The sequence below is a fragment of the Vombatus ursinus genome, unplaced genomic scaffold (assembly GCF_900497805.2).
Source record: "Vombatus ursinus unplaced genomic scaffold, bare-nosed wombat genome assembly UNPS02014781.1, whole genome shotgun sequence".
Lineage (NCBI taxonomy): Eukaryota > Metazoa > Chordata > Mammalia > Diprotodontia > Vombatidae > Vombatus > Vombatus ursinus.
Window position 1 is genome coordinate 17,424,718 of NW_020954559.1, and position 22,362 is coordinate 17,447,079.

General features: G+C 34.4%; 1 protein-coding gene across 1 annotated transcript in view; it reads right to left on the bottom strand.

Annotated features, from left to right (window-relative positions):
* Positions 1–3,173: 3,173 nt before the first annotated feature.
* LOC114046165 (E3 SUMO-protein ligase RanBP2-like) overlaps positions 3,174–22,362 on the bottom strand; it is a 76,359-nt gene continuing 57,170 nt past the window's right edge. Inside the window, exons 20-29 of the mRNA XM_027866410.1 lie at positions 19,918–22,362; positions 15,528–15,695; positions 14,665–14,757; positions 13,431–13,624; positions 12,669–12,876; positions 10,353–10,454; positions 9,660–9,805; positions 7,072–7,345; positions 6,605–6,939; positions 3,174–5,341 (exon numbers count right to left, since the gene is read on the bottom strand). The exon at positions 19,918–22,362 is cut by the window's right edge and continues 1,876 nt beyond it. Of these exons, the coding sequence (XP_027722211.1) occupies positions 5,036–5,341; positions 6,605–6,939; positions 7,072–7,345; positions 9,660–9,805; positions 10,353–10,454; positions 12,669–12,876; positions 13,431–13,624; positions 14,665–14,757; positions 15,528–15,695; positions 19,918–22,362 (4,271 nt within the window). The 3' untranslated portion in view covers positions 3,174–5,035. The remainder of the gene's footprint in view (positions 5,342–6,604; positions 6,940–7,071; positions 7,346–9,659; positions 9,806–10,352; positions 10,455–12,668; positions 12,877–13,430; positions 13,625–14,664; positions 14,758–15,527; positions 15,696–19,917) is intronic.

Consider the following 22,362-nt stretch of genomic DNA (forward strand, 5'->3'; position numbering starts at 1 on the left):
CTCCAGGGGAAACAGCGTTCAAACCTGGAGCCGAGGGGGGCGGGATCTCGCGAGGCCGGAAGTACGTCCCTGACGCATGCGCTCTTGGGACCACCCCCTCCTCCCCAGCGTGGCACTCGGCCTTGTGCCGCGCAGGGTTTCTTGAGCCTGCCATCATCTTCTCCCAAGTCACCCTGAAGGTATTAAGCCCCTACTATGTGCCCCATCCAGAGCTAGATGCTAAGGTTTCGAAGGCATCAATGACGCGGCCTCATCTCTCCGGGAAACAAAAGCACAAAAACTAGACCCCCAACAAGGTGCCGGCCAATAAAGATAAAGGAACGATTGATTAGGTAAAGAAAGGGAAGGTTACGGGCACAGCCGTCTTTCAGGACTGAATGACCAGATAATGGAAGTCTTTAAATAAAAACGGGAAGATGATATAAATAATGTAAATATAAAATATGTAACTGATGTGAATAATAAGACACGAATATAAATATTACTTTTAATTTTGTAATAGCAGTTACTTTAAAATTTTTTAGACATATTTTGTATTAATACCTCATTCTTTATATAATTCACTTATAAGTAAATGTGATCAAGTTGATTAAACTGTAATTACATTTTGGGACATTGGAGATGTCAGTTCTGGCAATGTTAATAATGTAACACTTTTAAAATATGGCATTTAGCAAGTTCCATCTTTCAGAGGTCTGTATGCATTTAGGTAGATTTCATATTTCTTTTTAAAGGTTGAAAAGAACAATATGGGGGCAGCTAGGTGGGACAGTGGATAGGGCACTGACCCTGGAGTCAGGAGAACCGGAGTTCAAATATGACCTCAGACACTTGAAACTTACTAGCAGTGTGACCCTGGGCAAGTCACTTAACTCTGATGGTCTCACCAAAAAGCAAAAAAATAAAAGAACAATAATAGGACAGGAATGAAAACGACTTAATTTGCATGCGGTTGCACCTAAAGTCTAGAGAAGGCTTAAGTTTCCGGGAGACTGTTCAGAAGAATATATTATTTTTAGGGGGGTAGGGAGAAGGGAAAGTGGGACAAAGAAAGCTTTCCTGTAGGAATGACACCCCTCTCCTAGAAATTAGGTGAAGTGTTTTAAAAGGTTTCTCCCCGCCCCTTGAATTCCAGGCCCACATTTTCAGCTTCCTCAGTCTAAGACACCTAAATCTGCTTTTCCTAAACAATGTTTTTATTAATGCCTCCTCTTAATCACACATTTTCAAAACCTTAGGCTTTTCACCTTTGACTCTCCTTTTCTCTCATTCAACCTCCACAAAATCTTAGATACATGCCCTACTTTCCTTTCCACTCACACTATCATGAGTTCAAACCCTCATTATCTCTTGTCTGTTTTCAGTTCAATCTTTTTTTTTTCCAGTTGTGTCCAACTCTACAAGACCCCATTTTGGGTTTTCTTAACCCAAAAAGATATAGGAATGGTTTGCCATTTCCTTCTCCCATAGGCTCCTAACCGCTCACCTGTCTTTTCCTCTCTCCAAGCTGTCCTCAAGGTTTTTGTTAAAGACAGGTCAATCCTACCTTTAGGAATTCCTTTATTGCCTTTAGCCTAGGCAATTCCTAAACCCAGAATTTAAGGCCTTTCAATTTTTGGCTCCAACTTAATTTTCCAGTTTTATATCAGCCTACTGTCTTTCACAGCATCTGCCATTCCAACCAAAATGGACTAACATCTCTTCCTTTTTATTATATTTAATATAATCATGATATGATTTAATATTAATTATATAATATGGTATATTTTATATTAGAAATTATTAAATGTCAATTATTACTATGTTATAATTGTTTTATTATATTATCATACTATCCTAAACTTTCCTGCCTCCATGCATTTGCACAGGCCATTCCCAATGCCTGCTGAAGCTTTCTCTTCTTTCAAGCCCCATTCATCCTTCCATGATACAATCCAAGGTATACAGTGAAGTCTTCACTCCAAATTTTCTTACAATACTTTGAATCTCTACTTGTACTCCCATCACACCCTACCTTGTACTATACTTACCTTGTATTCCCTTCAAAAGAATGCAAATTTCTCAGTAATACAGATTATTTAATTTTTCATCTGTCATTGACCTGTAACATTATCTTGCACATAAAAGGCAATTAATAAATTTTTAATTTCCCCGGTCACATGATGTGACTAAAATCTAGGTTTCTTGACTTCTAGCCTTTCCACTTCACCACACTGCCATACCTCACTTCTTTCTGAAAATCCAGTGTTGGTGTGGGCCACTTCCTTTGAGATTCCAATTAATGCATTTTGATGACAAGTCACAACTCAGTTAAGGCTGTATTTACTCCATAAAGCTTTTTACTGTGTTGAATTCTACTCATAAAAATTTTCTGCAACTTATCAAGTCTGTTCTGCTTAACTGGGAGTCTATGACAGTGTAGCCAACTATTATAATGTTAGGAGGGCTGTGGTCACTACTTTATTCTCTAAATGTGCTATTTGACTTTACTTTTATTACCTCTCATCCCAGGTTCTAAGACAATTAAAGGGTATGTTCTGATGAGCTTGGGCTATTTATTATTTCAATCTCACAAATCTCTTGCGTAAAACAGACCATGTAAGCCTAGATTTCTCTTGGCTTGGAGACTGGATTAAAAAAACATAAATTTAGGGCTAGAAGAAGTATCTAGTCTAACTTCTTCATTATATCAATAAGGAAACTGAGGTCCAGAAAAATGCAGGAAAGTAGCAAAACTGGGGTTAAAACTCAGGTCTTCTGACTCCAAAATTTCTTCCTGCTGCATTACAGTACGTATTTTAAATTGTTAGGAGCTGACACATAAATATGATGGGAACCACTTACTACTTCTGCTAAAAAGATCATTTATAAATAAGTATACAAAATGGTGAGTTTCTATTCCATTTAAAAGGTTTTAATGAGGACAACATAAAAATGATCACTGTTACAAAGAATTTGATATAATGCTGTGTGTTTCTATACAGTTCATTTTTTCTTTAAGTTGGAGCAGTCTTTAAAACTCCTTCCAAAAATATGTGACAAACAGCCTTTGGTACAATGCCTGAAGTTATTTTTACTTTAGAACAAGTACAGGGAGAATCAGAATGGGAGAGGAACAGAATACTACAGATAATCATTCTTTGCCAGTCTGTTAAAAAAATTTACTATCAGAATGCAACATGACATTTATTTATTAGTCAAGATTAAAGTCCATCGAGCATAGCTTTAAAAGCTTTTAAAATCTCACAGAAAAGCCAATTCAAACGTTTCTTACTTCCTTTAAATTTAGTGACAGTTGATACTTCAGAATTTATTCTAGGATTTCCACAAAGGCCATCAATCATTTAAAAAAAAAATTCTCTCTATACCACCATATCATGAAATACTAATTAAGACAAAGAAGCCATGTTAGAGAGCACTCCAGGTAATAGTGAAACCACCATTCCCTTTATTTTTCTAATCAATTTGGAAAATGTAAATTAATTTTGAATTAATAAATTCTTAGGACAAGTAAACTTTTCTCTGATACTTGGCTGAGCAGTTCTTATTAAAGTAATGATGATACTCCCATCATCACAGAGGAATAAATCCTAATCTGCTACCATAAAACTCTTCCCCAGAAATTTTATTCTTGAATGTACCTATGCAGGGCACCTAATTTCTAACTCTCCAGGAAGTGAGATTTTTTTCATTTCTTTACAATTCACTTCTTTTCAGTAAAAACTGGGCTGGCTAACTAACCTGGGACAATGATTTTTAAAAAAGGTTAAAAGGGTTGATGGCATATATTCAACATTGGCATACACTCCTCATAAACGTCAATTTTTGTAACGAAGAAGCAGGGGGATGACATTCTCCCATGTCTTAAGGAGATGTATCTCAATCTCCAGGGACGCGCTTTGTTTTATTTACTATCCATTTAATATTTCCATATGTTTTCAATTTGCATCTTAGTTGTGGGGAAATGTTGCTTACAGTCCTAAATTACATGGCCAACTAGTTTTCTCACCCTTTAACTACCCTCCCTACTTTCGACAGTGCTAGAATGGATGAAGGAACATCTAGCTGTACAAGAATTCTAAAAATTGTTATGGTGCATGTTACTTTTATTTTACAAAATTCATCAAAAACAGATAGTGAAGTAACATAGTATTAAGTAACCAGAAGCAAGGAACATGGTACAAAGCTATTTTTTAAATGTGCAATATATCTCAACTGCAAGGAAAAAAATCCAAGTTCTGTTGAAAGAACCAGGCTACAGATTCTGAGGTAGTAGAGACTGATGACAGGAAAGTAAAGCCCAACATTTCCAAAACACCAAGGAACTAGCCAAATGATCTATTTAAAACATAAGAAAATAAAATTCTGCCTTTTGTAATAACACAGAAAGCTACAAATGATTGGAAGAGGGTAGGCATTCCATTAAAAACTGACTCAAGACCACACATGGAGGTGAAGGTCTTGGGACCTCAGAAGAGCACTTTGGGTAAGCCATTGCTCTCTTCATAGCTCCACCCAATTATAAATGGGTCTCCATGCACTTTTTTTGTGTCCCCCTCAAAAAAAGGCACACCAGTAGGTAAGATATGATAGCAAGTATATTTAAAATCTAAAAAAGATCCAAGTTGTGGTCCCTTTATTTAAAAGGTTAGGTACATCAATGCAGGAAGTAAAATACCTTAAAATCAATTAACAGAATCAAACTGCATATGTCATATTCATTCAACAACCTAAGAAGGACTATTGCTTTAACAATACTTATTTCACGTTAATTTTTAATACAAATCTCTGTCAGGAGTACATAAACACAAGTACACCTGAAATAGACCAGTGTTTAAACTTTTATTTCACACCATGCAATGTCAATTTTAACACATTAAAAAAAATGACAACAGCTATAAGCTGCAATTTTACATTTATACATTGGAAATGTCCATTTTCAAAAGCTGAACATAATCACCATATTGTTGAGAACAGCTAAGCCTCAATTTAACTGTTTACAAAGATAAAAGTTTGCTATGAAAAAGCAGTGATTTTATATTTGTCCACACTCTGTGATCATAATTCTTTTGCTCACCAAACCATTAGGAGAACCAAATGATTCAATCTTTTTCACAGTATCCATGCCATCTTTAACAAATCCAAAAACTACATGCTTCAAGTCCAAATGTTCTGCTTTCTTCAGAAGGATAAAAAATTGAGAATTATTGGTGTGCTGGCCACGATTAGCCATTGACAATAAGCCAGGAGTAGTATGTCTCACTGTAAAGTTTTCATCTTCAAATGAGTTCCCATAAATGGACCGTCCTCCTGTTCCATCATGTTTGGTGATATCTCCTCCCTAAAAAGAAATTACAATTAAAATAAATTATGAACAAGTTGATCTCAATCAAATCTAAAATTTAAAGTTAATCTCAATAATAAAAATCAGAAAATATTAAATTCATTAGAAAACCAGAACAATCCATTTTTTAATAAAGACAAGCCTCAAGGGATTAACAATATTATATTAACCCATAAATTGATTATTTTAAAGGTAGAGTTCATTTAAAAAAGAAACTTCAAAGAAGTTTTCCACAAAAGGAATCTCAGAGGCTATCTAATCCAACCCTTCATTTTTACAGATAAGGAAACTAAGGAGAAAAGATGCTAAGGGACTGTCACACAGGCAGTGTCATAGCTAAAATTTGGGCCCAGGTGCTTTGAGTTCAGAGTCAGTGCCCTTTCCACTGTACCATGAGGCTACAAAGAAAGCCAAGTACAGAAAAGATTACAAGAGCATAGATTTACAGATAAAAATCAACCTACATGTCATCCCCTTCATTTTACAGATCAACAAAATGATGCCCAGAAGTTTTGGGTAACTTTCCCAGGACTACCCAGAATTTTAACTGAGCTCCTCAGATTCCCTATCTAATATTCCTCACGCTGTGCCCAACTGCCTTTCCTAATGACATGATGAAAACCATGTTTTAGGAAGGTCTTCTGGAAACAAGGTACAAGACAGACAGGATACAGGAGACTAGAGCAAGGGAGACCAGCAAGAGTGTTACTGCAATAGCTCAGTTATCAAATAACAAGGTCCTGGAACTGGGGGTGAAACAGCAGGAATAAAAAGAGATGAATGTTTCTGATTCATATAGTAAAAATGACAGTAGGCCCTTAACATACATTTAACAGTAAGGGCTTCTTTATAGAATAAGGCAAAAATCACAATGAAATTTACATAGAAAAAAGAGGTGGGCAAGACAGTCAAGAAGCACAATCAATAGAAAGGCTGATAAGTAAGGTCTTGCACCCCTAGACTTAAACCTAATAGATCAACAGAATAAAGACACACCAGATTTCCAACCAAATGTCTACAAAAGACTTGGTGAACTAAAGAAAAATTTGCGAAAGAATTCATCATTTGGGAAAATCAGTTGGCAACCTGGTAGAAAAGGAATTTAGATTTAGACCTTATACTATATCATCCAACAAGAACATGGAATAATGTTACTTATCTCAACTGTGGGAAAAAGATAATTTTTGTGGACAATTTCTACCAATAAAATAAAATAGTTCACTAAGTTTGTTCTCTGAAACAGGCTTGGCTCATACTTACATGGCAAACAAAATCTGGAATTACACGGTGAAAAATTGAGTTCCTGTAACCAAAGCCCCTTTCTCCTGTGCACAGTGCCCTGAAGTTCTCAGCAGTTTGGGGCACAATGTTTGAGAATAGTTCCATAGTGATACGTCCCAGAGGTTCATCATCAGCAAATATTTCGAAAAATACCACAGGATTTGTTTCCTGTGACAACTCTGCTACAAGTGATACTTGTCCCTTCTGCAGTTTTGATAAATTATCCTGACATTCTTCAAATTTCTTCTTAAAAGAATCAGACATTTCTTTAGTTTTAAATCTGACTGCAAGCTGTTCAACTTTTGCTTCTCCGTCTATAAGCCAAAAACAAACCAAAAAAAAAAAAACAACCCAGTAACTTTTTAATGGTTTTGAATCTCACAAATAGTTTCTATGTCATATATAAGACTTGAACTCAAAAGAGTATTAAGGTTGCTAAAACTCACCTGCATAGTCTGTAGCAGTCCAAACTAAAGCATTATTTGAAACATTTAAGGATTTTAATTCCATTGCTTTGGTAATAACATGATTTGCACAAACTTTTAAAACTTGGTCTCTTCTCATAAGGATTCGATAATAATTCTTCATTGTATGGAAAAGGATCTTTATCTCTCCAACTCCCCGTTCTTTCCACTGAAGAACATCTCTGTCCCACCTGTAAAGTTTGGCTCTTTCTTTAAACAAAACTTCTTCATCTTCTTCTCCAGATTTCACTTCCACCTAAAACAGACAATGGGAAAGGACACTTTTCTACAACTGTGGCACTGAGGTCAGACTGACTGCTGGGTTGAGTCCCAGCTCCAATATTACAAGTGACATGTCCTTTAGACTATCTGAACCACAATCTCATCATCAGTATGACATGCATTACCTCCCAGAGAAGGCTGTGGTTAGAACATGGTTAATAATATGCAAGGTATCACGTGACTAGTAGCTATCATGTCCTACTATACTTGTTGATCTTAGCCTCAATTATGACTACAACTACAAACCAAGTGACCATTCTTTCAGTTTTGTTTTAAGCTTTGTGTATTTTTTTTTTTTTGGGTAATGGTATTTACCATAACAGTATTTCAGTAGTACCTTTTAGTGTTAGCAGTATACTGCATTTGGTTAGGCCACTAACAGAAAATACAGATTCTCTTCCCCCTTTTGCTTATATTTTTCTCTTAGAAATTAAATGCTCTCCATTTCAAGAATCTACATGCACTGCTGCTTGGGGTATAAAAGCACTTTTAAAATGCATCTGTTCTTGATGTGGAAAATCAGTCAATAGCTGAAGTTGATCAAATTCTCAATTTGTTGACAAAGCAACATTTTCTTATCATTTAGAGAATGAAAACTTTATACATTTTCTTGAGTTTTAAAATTATCAAATAGCTGTCTTGTGAATAAGTGAATAAATAACTATAATTTCAATATAATAAGTTTTGACCTAGGATGTTACTCAGAAAATCAGTCCTTCTCAGTACTATCCTAGACATTCCATTTTACATATAACACCTATTAAGATATATCTATAATAAGGTAAACATTTGGTATAGGGGACCATTTGGACTTCTTAAACCATGAACAAAAATATTTCTAAGAAAAACCTTCTTTTTTGCAATTCTTATTTGCAATAATTTTTGTCGAATCGAATAAATACAAAATTAACTAATTCCTCCAGAGTTTTAAATTCTGAAAAGATAATTTTCAGCAAATAAGAAATGATACTAGTCAGATAACCTGCTAGGAAAATAGAAAAGAACACTACAGTAAAGCAATGGTCTGAGTTTAAATTCTGGCTCTGTCACATATGGAATCACAGAATCAAATCAAATCACAGGGTTGGAAAAACTCTCAAGGATCATAGAGACCAACTTGTACTTGCAACATCCCTGACAAAGGGTCACCCTGTTATAGTTTGAAGGCCTCTAGAAAAGGGGGACCCACTATCTCCTGCTATAGACTATTCTACTTTAGAAGAACTTATAATTGTTAGGAAGCTTTATCTCTTTATAATGAAGTCTACCTATATCTAACTTCTATCCATTGTACCTAGGTCTGAAACAAAGTTTATCCCTTTTCCACATCAGGACCAAGTACTTGATAGAGATCATACTTCTCCCCTGTCCAAACTGTCCTCCTGGTATATAGGAATTTTTGTGATAGAGGTTTACAGAATTTGAGAAAAGAGAAGAGGGTAAGAGATTTTTATATTAGAAAGCTAATAGTGGCAAAAGATTAAAGGATGCACAGCTATAGGACTACAGTTGAGAAAGTAAAAAGTCCTAATAAGCAAATGGGCAGCAATGTTTTGATAAAAACAGGTATCTTTCCCTACACACGCTATGAAGTGGAAAAGAAAAGAAAGAAAAGGGAAGTGAAAGAGGAAAGAAAAAGAAATGAAGGAAAAAAGAAAAAACCCGACTTCTAATTCTTAGGCTTTTTAAAAAAACAAACACATATACTATGTTTTGTTTCGAGTCTTAAAGAATTTAACAGCCTTTCTTTTAAAAGTAAGTAGTTTTTAGTAATTTTTGTATTGAGAATTTGTTGATGGCTAAATACTTTATATAGATGAAGCTAAAATAAAATGTTATTCCTTCCCTATCACTAGATCCTTCAAAACCAAAGGATAAATAGTTTGAAAAACTGCCTGTGTAATGGATGGTATTTTATGAGCATAAGCTTGTGATGAGGTTTTTGTTCAAAAATATTAAAATGTCAACATCAGATAATAAGCATAAAAAGTGTTGTTTTGTTTTTTTTTTGAAAACTCAAAGATCCACATTTTAAAAAACTTAAATGAATGTAAATGGGACTTATATTCAGCAACTAAGGGGTATACAGAGGACAAGTCACTTACTATTGCTAAACATTAATTGCCTCATGTTGTGTCAAATAGCTATAATATTTGTATTACCTACCTCAAGTTATGAGGATCAAATGAGATAAAAAATGTAAAAGGCTATGTAAAATTTAAAGTACTATAAAAATGTGCCATTATATGCTAATGACATCTTGCTAATCAATAACTCTAATTAATTACCTCTGGTAAAGAAACAATTGGTTCAAAATGTATATCTTCATTATGTACAACTTCTTCATCACTACCTTCTTCATCTTCTCCAGTTTTACTGGTTGCTTGCTTCCCAAACACAGCTGCTCCAGTATTTGCCCACTGGAAATTTTTATCTAAGAAATAAAATTTTTAAAGATACTTAGATATTCATTACTGAAAATAATAAATTCTGAATTCTTTGCCAAATGACATCTATATGAAAATTAAACCCTTTATCATAAGGTATCTAATGTTTAATATACAACACTTATTCCTTATAAACATATTTAGTAAACAACTTCTATTTAAACTGAGGCTAGGACCTAGATATAACATTGTGGAATCCATATCCTTCAATTCTCCAAGATAAGAAATGGGGACACAGCATGGTTAATGTCATATAACCCTTACTTTGCTACGGGAAAATCAGTGCTAATACTAAAGCAATAAATCTGCAATCATGTCATTTCCCCCCAAAATAAAGACAGAGGCCAGATCAATAAAACCATAACTGGAAAGAAAATAGCCAGTAGTTTAAAATGCTACAGTCCACTATTAACACTTTATGATCATTAAATGTGATTCTAGATTTTTGACAATTCTGAAGCTCTTTAAACTACAGCAAATCTGAAATACAGCCAATATATAAAATTAGTTGCCTTGAGTCTAATGTTACCTTACCTTTTGAACCAAAAGCAAAATCCCCAGAATTATCAGAAGCCAAATCCGCAAACGACAATCCTGTATTAGTACCAAATCCAAATGACACTGTTCTTTCTACTTCTAAATAAAAAATAAAATAAAAAAGAATGAAAATCTTTCATAGAAGATTTATGACATTATAACTTCTTTATCCAAGATAGGTGATTGGAAGAGTGTATCAATTTCCAACTTCTAAAAGCCATACAGCATCAGTTGGACAATATCATACTTCCTTATGGAAATCAAAAGTCATCAAAAATAATAAGGTACCTACTACTTGCATATAGCACTCTTCCAAGCACTCTACAGAAGTGATAAAAACATGGTTTCTTTTTTTCTCTCTTTCTCTCTTCTTCCCACCCCACCTCCTCTGCTTGAGGGTAGAGAGAATGCCAATTTAAAGAACAAGTAGGTTGGTCTGAATGGAAAATAAGAGTGAATGAAGAAAATTAATATAAAGTAAACATGGAAAGATAGATTGGTGCCAGATGAGAAGGCCTTGAATAAACTAAAGGTTCTTGAGCAAGGAAGTGACATGACAACTTAGGAGGATTATTTTAGCAGTTGTGTGAAGGATGAATCAGTGAGGGGAGAAATTGGATGCAATAAGTCCAATTAGAATGTTAATGCAATAGTCTAAGTGAGAGGTGATGAAGGCCTGAACTAGGGAAGTAGCCATTTGAAGGGAAAGAAATAAAAGGATTCAAGAGATGTTGTAGAGGTGGAACTGTCAAGACATTTCAACTGAATGAATACTTGGAGGAAGATGGAAAGGTAAAGGGAAGGATTAAGAATAACTTCAAGTTTGAGAACGTGAGTGACCAGGAAGATAGTGATGCCCTCAACAGAAACAAGGAAGTTTGGAGAAGTGAGAAGACATGAGTTTTTTTGGGACAGATTGAGCTTAAAATACTTATAGAACACATGGCTGGAACTGTCTAATAGGTAGCTGATGATGTGGGATTGGAAGTCAAAAAAAATTAGGATTAGACATTTGTATGTGAGAACCAACTGTATAGAGATAATCTTTCAATCCATCAGAGTTAATTAAATTACCAAGAGAGAAGAGGGCCTTAGGAGTCAAACACATTCAGAAGGTGAAAGATGAATGATGATCCAGGAAAAGAAACTGAGAAATAAAATCAGACTGGAAGGGAACCAAGAGAGATGGGGTATCAAGAAAGAAGGCATAGTGACTGTCAAATGCTACAGAAATGTCTAGAAGGATTGAGTCCACTGAATTCAGCAATTAACAGATGATTGGCAACTTTTTAAAGAGCTATTTTATTTGAGCAGTGAGGTTGGAAGCCAGACTGTAAGAAGTTGAGGCGTGGGAGGAAATAAGAGGAACAATTGTAGACAGTTAAAGGAAATGGAGCTGTGATATCAGAAGATGAAGTGAAGAAGAAAAGATGTAGGGGGAGTTATTATAACTGTCTTCAAGTATTTGAAGGGCTGTCGTATATTAAACTTAGCCACAGAAGATAGAACTGAAGGCACTGGGAAGAAACTCCAGAGAGACAGAATTAGTCCAGAAATACTTCCTTAACTAGAAGGATCAAAAATAGAATATGGGCTGCCATGGGAGAGAATGTGCTCTCCCTGATTGAAGTTCTTCAAACAAAACTTGCCAGTTATGGTGTAAAGAAGATTCTTGTTTAGCTATGTGTTAGGCTAGATGGACATTGTGGTCACTTTGCAACTCAAATTCTGTGATCTCAAAGGACAGATTATAGGATCATAAATTTAGAACTGTAAGGGTCCTCAGTCATCTGGTCCAACCCCCTCAATTTACAGATGAAGAAACTACCCATTTACTCACAGTCCTAGAGATAGTAAGCAATGAAGGTGGGATCTGAACCCAAGACCTCGATGACTCCAGAGCTGGTACTCTTTCTACTATGAGGGGTGGAGATTTTAAGGGCTGCACTTGAGAACCTAGAGGACCACATGTGGCCTCAAGGCCACAGGTTCCCCACCCCTGTTAACTATACCATCTCGTCTCACAAGAATTTTTTTTTGTAATCATCTTAATGAAGCCAAAATAAGCTCAGTATTAAATTTAGTAAATTATATTTCTGGTTACTGTTACTTTAAGTCATATCAATTTACACATTAGAACAATTTTATAAATTATCAGGAAAAAACATATATATGTAAATGTATAAAATGTAAAATGCAAAAACACAAGGGATAGTAAAAAGCTAATGTAAAAATATAAAAACAGAATGGATAGTCACTCAGTAAACATTTTCCTAAATACATATCTATCCACAGGTAAAAGCAGAATTTTACCTTGGCTTGTGGAATCTGCCTCATTTTCTTTTTTATTAGATAAGTCTATAGGTGTGTCATTAACCCCAGATGAATTATGCGCTACATCAGAAGATTCAGTAGTGGAGTCAGGTTCTTCAAATTTACATATGAATGAAGCAGGAACTTTAGTTCCTCTAGCAGATACAGTATCAGTTGAACTTGTAACCTCATCCTCATCATGCAATTTCTAAAAACAAAACACACAAGTGAATTCACAATAAAAACGTTTAGCATCAAATAAAACTATGCAATGTTTGACTAGCCAAGCTCAGCTTAGACACTAACATTTCTGGTACCATCTCTTATTCTTTTCAATCCTTCTGCCCTAGATTAACAATTCTTAAAAGAAATCTACTTCTGCTTCAATCAATACCTTCTTCAGAAGAAAAATGCTAACTTATTTAAGAACTAAGACCTGGGGGACCCAGCTGTAGGTTTAAGAAAGCTTATGGAGTGTTGCTGGTCACTCTTAAAGCATATTCAGAAGAAGGCAAAGAAAGGAAATGCAAAGAAAGGAAACAGAGAAAGAGAGAAAAAACCCAAAAAACAAAGAAGTATGGCAGAAAGGGGGAAAAGAATCAATAAGGAGGAAAATGAAAGGGTACATATGTTGAGGATAATTTAGGTTCTTATCTGTATAAAATGAGACATTAAGTGAAAGTCGGTTTGGTTTTCCTTAATACTAAATGTAGCAGGTACCAATTATATAAGAAAAGAAATAAAGAATAAAGATATCCTTACTTTTGCTTCCTGGACTTTTTGAACCTCTGAATTAAAGTCTTCTGGATGGCTATTATCCTCATCAGTATCACTGCAAACACCACAGAAAAAAGTTGGAGGAAGTTTTAGAGTTTCTGCTTTTGCTTTTTCTTCAGATGTTGGTTGCTTTTCCCAGATAATCACACATTCTTTATCATGGTCTGGAACAACTTCTCCTGCAAGAACAAATACAACAAAAGTTCAGTAACAGAGTGAAGGAGGCTTAAGGCCAAAGAACTTGAATACAGTAATATCAAAACGTATTTCATGAACCAACCAATATAATATGAGGCTGTAGTGATTTTAAAATGTCCCTGTAGGGACAGTCATTTACTATAGTAAAATCAAATCTTGCCTCTCCTTCTCTACCAATATTTCCTTTTCCCTACAATTTCTGTTCCCTTCCCTTCCCTCTATCCTTTCTATCTCTATCAAAATAATCCTTCTCCATTAATTCTAAAACATTCTTGTCCTTTCACCCTGTGATAAACAGTAACAGAGGGAGGTTACAATTGTTCTCTTTACAACATATTGCAATAAAAAAGCATTTAATTACTTTAAATTCAGTAAACTGTTTCATCTATTCCTAATAAGTAAACTCGCTACAGAATTACTGATAAAGAACGTTTTGTCTAAAGTAAATCATGTTAGACTAACACCTACTGGAAGAATATAGTCCAGTTTCATTACACAGTAGTAATATCAAGATAAATAGGAGGAAAAAACATGGGAAAAATGAATTTAAGAGTACGGGATTTTTAGATTCAGAAAAATTTTCTAAAGTTTCAGGAAAAGATCATGAACTGGAAAAAATGATGCAAAAGACATGTAAACAGAAAACTCAATATAAATCCCAGAATTCATAAAAGTTGCTGGTTTCCTATAATCCACAGTATAATTATATAATTATCTTATCCAATTCCATAAAATATTTCCCTCCAGTATAATGGAAAGTTTTTTCCCCTTCTCCTAGCCACATACATCTTATTTTATAATGATATACATAGGATAAATATAATTTCTATTTACCAGTTACAGTCAACTTCATTAAAATTCACTTACTTATCAAAACAATAGTCATTTGGATAGTTTGAAGTCATAAATTTCTATGGAAGTATATATGTACTTTTTTGCTTGATGTTAAATAAAGACTATGAAATTTATCAATCTATAGGGTGTTTAACTAATATATATACATTATTCTATATTGGTTTACCTGTTACAAATTCTTGGGATCCTTTACATTCATCTGGGTCATCTGGATATAACTTCCCATTAAGTTTCTTGACAGCTGATTCAAAATCTTCATCTTAAAAACATGATTGGTAGCATCAAATATGATTAAATATTGGAAATTTGGGTGGCAATGTGATGATGGTAAGTGAAACACCATTGAATTCAAGTAATATAAATAGAAGCCAGTGGCTAATGTGACCTAACAGACATAATACTAGACTTGAGGGTTAAAAAGACTGTTCAAATCCTACCTTTGACATTTACTAGCTGCGTGAATAAGACTAAGTAATTTAACATAAGCATCAAGCAACTCCCTGAGACAGGTTGTAATCTTCATCACTGAAGGGAGTTTCCACATAACAAAATCACAGCAGCCACAAATATACTTGTACATGTTACAGAAAGGATTCATGCTCTAATATATGCTAGATGGACTCTAAGATTTCTTACAACTCCAAGATTCTATGATTCTAACATTGCTCTAATTCCACAAAACAAACTAAATACAAGATTTCCCAAAAGTCTTGGGGCAGTTTTAAGCTTCAATGTCTTAATTAGCTTAAAACTGCATTAAAGGTTTTGGAAAATCTTATATAAACCCTGGAACGCTGTAGTGAGGCAGCTTAAATATTCATATTAATTTTTAATTAATTAATTATTAATTATTTATTATAATTATTATATTATATTATATATTATATAAATATATAAACATTTATTTTTATATATAATAAATATATATTATATTATAATATTATTATTAATTATTATATTAATTAATAAATTTTTATTATACTTCTACAATACTAGAAGACAATAGGGTGGAATGAGATGGGGCCTTACCATCATCTTCTTCCTCACTAATGTAATCTGGTCTATTCTTATAGCAGAAAAAAGTTGGAGGAAGTTTAAGACTGATAGCCAGAGCTTTCTGTTCAGGAGTAGGAGTTAGTTCATATACAATGAGTACATCATCTGTGGAAAGTTCTTCTGGTTCCTTCTTTATCTCAGCTATAAGAAATGAAGCAAAATTACAAAGCCTAAGTTTTAAATAATACATCACTACTCAAGCCTAAAATCAGAACTACAGAATAATTTCTACAATAAGGTACAAAAAAAATTACATTTTATTGCAAAAAACTCATAAGGAATCATTTGATTTTGTTTACATTGTATATGAGACACACTGCTTTCTTCATTAAACACAAGATCTTTTATAGTTTTAAAGAATTATTTTTACTTATTTAGGGTAAAATAACATACATTATAATCCAATTCCTAAAACTTTATAAAATGTAAATTTTAGAAAAGAGCCTTTTACATGCTAATAATAACTAAAACAGCCATGCATGTGCAACTGTGCCTTAAGTTAGGAAAACATATTGTAAAATTAGTCTAAATAAAAAGTCAAACTTGATTTTCACCTGCAGGGAAATCTCAGAAATTCCCCCAAAATGTTATATGGTATTACTTTAAAAGCTCCTTTGTCACCAGATTAAGGCTTTAAACACACACACACACACACACACACACACACACAGAGCAACACAGTATTAAAGAATACCCCCCAGAAATGTTCATCTGAGCTTCAATACTTCACCTATAGGTAAAACCTCTATGGCTAAAAATCATGCAAAAACTTAAAATTCTTGATCCTAAAATGACCACAGGAATAGATCTAGAAAGAGCTAGTCAAATTTCTGCCTACAGAGACTAACAACAATATTAAACTAATTCATGCATGGTAGTGATCATTCCTCAGTCGATTATAAGTGAAATAAATTCTCTCCCTTTTCCCCTGCTGTCATTACAAAGAACATTCTCTCATTACCACATGTGAGAATACTCATAATTCTGTTGGAGGAATATAAGGGAAAGGGACACACAAATAGAATAGTGATTATTAGACAAGAAATGAAGTCAGGAGACCCTAGGTTCTGATCTTAGTTTTATAATCTTTGCAAGTCATTTCATTTTTCTAGGACTCAAAATATTTCTTTACTTGTAAGATGAAAGCTTGTTTTAGAATTGAATCCTGAGAGAATCTAAGTCCCTTCTAAATTAAATGTTCTGAATTACATACCCAAGACTGATTCTTGCTGTCTCATTTCAGTTTATAATATAGTTCTAATTCTTCTCAACACCAAGGACTCTAGGATTTTTTTTTAATTTAAACTACCTACACCCAGAAGAGCTTAATAACATATGTATATTCAAAATATGATACGTGAGTTGGAGCCTAGAAATCCAGTAAATATGTACATGGAGACACAGGAGATCAGTGTATAATATCCTACAGAAATCTGTTTTACCAACAATATAATGGAAAAATTTGTTACTGGCAGTCACCTTTGACTTGCAACACTTGAAGACTGTTTCCTAAAACAGACACGTGATGGTTAACTATGGAACACTTTCTTTCCTGATTTGTATTTCCTACGGTACAGCAGTGTTGAGGGAACAAATGAACAAGGCAATGAGAAGTCAACGCAGTAGGTAGAAGTGTCAAAATGAGTGCAATAGTGAAATGCAACATAGCAAGAAGTAGTGACTGCTTAGAACTAACTACCCTCGAAACAAAGTAAGGCAATGAGAAGAACAACTATGTGCAAGCATTACAGTGTGTTAAACTACTATCAAGAGATGTCTTCACCTAAACCAGCATTCTTTAACATGCATGTTGTAAACTGTTAAATTCTTAATTTTATGAAGCAAAACTACTTTGTCAAGACTGCCAACTGCTAAGAAAACTAAAGTCATCTCACACTGAGTGCACTTTATACCTTTGCTCTCAGGCTGTGAGGAGGGGGCACTGGTCCAAAAAGCCATTGGATTAGATTTAAAAAGACTAAAATTAAATCCTAGAAAATAAACAATGTTAAGGATTTGGGTGTTTAGAGGGACAAAATAAAACTTGACTTTATTTTCCTTTTCTCTCTTAAAAACAAACCCTTCCTCCCTACCAACCCCCCCACACACAAAAGACAAGAAAATCACTAAAATTCATAGGTCAGTCCCCATAATGACTTAGGAATTAAATAGATCACTTATCAGTTCCCATGGAATCACAATTTTTAAGTATTTTGACCACACTCTGGAAAAAAACAAACATACCCAGTTAAAAAGAAATTGCCTGTGCTTTTTCAGATATACTTCAAAACACCCCTGTAGTTAACAACTATGATTGAAAGTTAAAGGTCAATATTGGTAAGGACCCACGTTTACCTCATAGTAGGCTTTTTAAAAAGTATGTCAGACTTTTATACTCTGCATTGTGCCACAAAACCATTAAACCAGTATAACTATAGTTTCTAGTTAGTATATTCTACAAATTAGTTAAGCAACAGTAGTGCAACTGTTTAAACATTCTCTAACTATAGTGTATCAGTAAGAACATTGTCAGGACCTGATTCTGACACTACCTGTGTTACCTTGGCAAGTCATTTAGCCCCTGTGGGCCTCAGTTTCCTCATCTGTAAAATGAGGGGATAGGACTAGATGCCCTCTGAGGTGCTTTCCAGTTCCTGATCTACGATCTTACATGAAATTATATGTGTGCTTGGAGGACTGTCTAAAAAGAAAGTCAATGTTAATCGCCAGAATGCTACACATAGAACAGTAACTTTGTTGCAAACAACTTTTTTTTTTGGTTTGTGTAAAGCAGATCAGTTATCTGAATATTCTTAATTTAAAATAGCTACTATCCTTCCCAAAGTATACTGCATAACTCATTTCTAAAACAAAAACCAACTTCTGCAGAAATTAACTACTAATTTCTTAAAATTTATGGAGAGAATTCTTTCAGTTAACAAAGTAGGTATATCACAGGGAAGCAAAAACTTGAGGATAAAGTTAAAACTAAACTTCACCTAGGAAATTACCTAGAAATGCAGCCATCTTCAAACAAAGGATACAAATAGTACATAAAAAGCCACAAACATTTATATGTGATCTACTTTCAAAAGATTTTACATGTGCCTTTAACAAAATACTGTACTAACAACAAAATTTCAGTACTATGTGTAGTTACTCTATTAACCTTCACTCAAACATATATACTCTTAATGACTGCAAATATGAAAGTGAATTGGCCATTTAACCAACTTTTGCAGAGGTTGTGTGGGAAAACTAAAAATACATGGGAAAAAAGAATGTTCTTTTAAAGCTGAGGTGAACTTCTAAAAAAATTTTGATAAACACATTTCAATGTGTAATTGGTTTCCTTGGTAATCCTATATTTTGTATATTTAAAAACACTCTGAGAAAGGATGAAAGTTTCACCACACTGCCAGAAAAGTATACTGCAGAAAAGGGGGTAAGAGAATCTTTGCTTTAAAGTACAAAACTATAATCTTTGTATGTGATGCTACTGCTCTGAAATGTTTTTCAAACATATTTTCAGAATATATCTAAACATGAAAAAAAGCTTAAGAAATAACTTTTTTTTTTCTGTAGAACGTTTCTGTATTACTTTCTGTCCAAAATGTTCCGTGGCCAAACTAGTTTAAGAAATTCTAATCTCTCCACGTCCCCTAATGTAAACTGTTTCACATGACTAGATTTTCAATTGGTCAGGCACTCCCTAGATTCATCTACAACTCAACCACTATTCATTTAGTTTATAAAAGTTCATTTAATATAATAAGCTCTAAGCTCAAATTCATATATGGTGTTGCCATGTAATACAACTATAAGTCACACTCAATTGAAAAAAGTGCAGGGCATCACAAATTTAAATTCTGTTTTCATAGGACACAATACTAAATATGAGTAATTAAAGACCCTGGATCTCTACGAGGTTGAAATATTTTTCAAATTAGCTCTCAACCCGAGTTTAGCAGTCTCATAATTTTGACTGAGAAAATTGAATTTAAACATTCTAGGGATAAGTTACATGTCCTTTAAAAGAATCTAATACTCTACACAAGCACCTTTACTAAATGCAATTTTTAACCAAATGTTACAGTAAAATGTTAATCCTTGAGATAAGCCTCATGTCAAATATTAAGAATTCTGTACAAGTAGACTATGATTTTTACCAGAAATAAGTCTAAAAAATACTTGCTCATGAGCATGTTTGAGAAACATTCTAAAAGTTGTCTAAAAGAGAATTCAAATTAACCTAGTTTCCTACTAATACATAATTGTATACAAAACAAAGTGATCTGCATTATTTTCAGTTTTTAAACATAAGAATTATTTTTAAATATGGAAAAATTAACTTTACACTTACCCTTTTCTAATGTTTTAAATGCATAATTAGTTGAGGGCTCTTCCTTGGGAAAAGGAGTCGAGGGCTTTTCTGCTTTGCTTTCTGCAAATGGCTTGATGTTTGAGCTCTTCTGTGCTTCACATTTACTAGGTTCTGATTTTCTTTCAATCTCATCTGAAACATCTTCCCCACTTCTGTTTTTCAAAGGTGCATTAAAGCTGAATCCAAATAAAGAACCTGTAGTTGAATTGTTGCCAAATGCAAATGGTTTTGCTTTCTCACTACTAAAAATGCTTTTAACAGATTCAGAGCCAAAAACAAACTTTGGAGGAGAAACAACTGCTTTTGTTGGTGTTTCAGAAGTGTTACATACTTCAACTTCTGGAACTGTATCTGTTGTATCAGAACCTTGGTTTAAATCTGTTCTCTCCCTTGTGGTTTCTTCTAATACAGCTACCGCAATTTTACCACAAGGGAATTCTCGAGGAGTGGCAGCACGGGAAAAGTGTGGCATTAGCAAGGTATCTTTTTCTTGGGCCTGTTTTGCTTCATCAAAAATTTGTTTGAATGCATCTGCAACATCCTGTAGTTTAAAACGGACGGCTAATTGTTCTACTTTTCTTTCTCCATCAGCAAAGTCACATGCAGTCCAAACCCAAACTCTTTCTGTCCCTTTCATGTTTTGCAAAGTCATGTCTGGTGTTACTCTATGATTGGCACACAGTTTTAATACTTGGTCTCTTCGCATCACTATTCGCACATGTTTATTATCATAATTCTGCAAAATCTTTATATCACCTATTCCTCTTTCCTTCCACTGGCCAGCATCTTTGTCATATCTATAGAGTTTGGCTCGATGACTAAAGATAACTTGCTCATTTTCCTCACCACTGGACACTTCTACCAGATCAGGTAATGGTACGACTGGCTCAAAGTACTGTCCATCTTTCTCCTCTTCTTGGGTCACATCAGACTCTTCATCAGTGCCAACAGAAGTCCCACTCTGATTCAACTTGGCGGGGGATTTGGATGGACTCAAAGCAGATTTAAAACTGAAATTAAACCCTGTTGTTGAATCACCAAAGCGGAAGAGATTTTTTCTCACAGGACTATTTGATAATGGAGATGCATATACTGAACTACTACTTACACTATCATCCAAAGCATCCTCTCTTAAGTCATAGTTATCCCATTCTAATGAGGGTCCAGTGGTTTCAGCATGTGGTTTTACTGTTAAGTCAGAAGTACTGACTGCTAAGCTTGAATTGTTATTCTCTTCCTCAGTGAGCTTTTTGTCATTTGTCAAAAACGTTTTGAGATCTTTGAGCCCACTTTTCATTTCCTCAGCTCTCTGTATTAGTTTGGCAGCTCTGCCAGTATCTACAAGTTTATGAGGCGTTTGAAGTGGTATGTCTAATAAAAGTCTCTGGCATTCTTCAAATTTCTGTTTGAATTCTTCAGCCAGCTCTGGTGTTTTAAACTTAGCTGCTAACTGTTCCAGTTTAGCATCTCCATCAGAAAAATCACTGGCGAGCCACATCCATGCTCTGTCCGAACCAGATAAAGGTTTAAGGTTCATTGTAGTAGTGATCCAATGATTAGCACATACTTTTAGTACTTGTTCTCGTCGCATCAGCATTCTTAGTTTGCCATTAACTTCATTTTTAAGAATCTTTAAATTTCCTAAGCCCCTTTCTTTCCACTGACTTATCTCTGCATCAAATCTAAATAATTTGACCCTTTGTGAATACAGAACCTTTTCATCTTCTTCTCCTGTAACAAGTTCCACTTTTTCAGGCATCTGAACTACAGGTTCGAAATGGATATCATCATTGTCCTCGGTCTTATATGCATCATCATCTTTCTCAAGGTCTGATGATGTATTGGCCTTAGGGGACATTTTAGCACTCTGTGATGAAAAAAGTTTTTCACCTGCACCTGAAAATCCTTTAAAATTTGGATCTTTTTTGCCAAATTGAAATCCTTCCCCTGACTTTGCAAGGTCAGCAAAAGTGAAATTGCTACTACTGTGTCCAAAAATCGAATCACTACTATCTTGCTTGTTATTAACAACATGAGACTTCAAAGCAGCATCTTCTTCAACGGACTTCTCATTACTCTTTTGATCACCAGATTCTTGTATGCCGAATTTAAATCCACCAGCAGATGCAGGCACAGTAAAACTAAATCCTTCTTTAGTGGGTTTAGCTTCCGTACTAGAAGGAACTTGAAATGTGAAGGAAGAAGGTGAGCTTCCTTGCTCAACATGCCCAAATTTAAAGCCCTGTTCCGTACTGCCAAATTTAAAAGCTTTTTCTGAAAAGTCACACTTAAAGCCAGTTGCCATCTGACTCCCAGAAGGTTCAGATAATTTACTTTTGAAGCTAAATGTAAAATCTGAAGAAGTTTCTGCAACAGGTTTACCGACTGGATTTGGTGCTTCACAGGCCACACATTTCAAGGAAG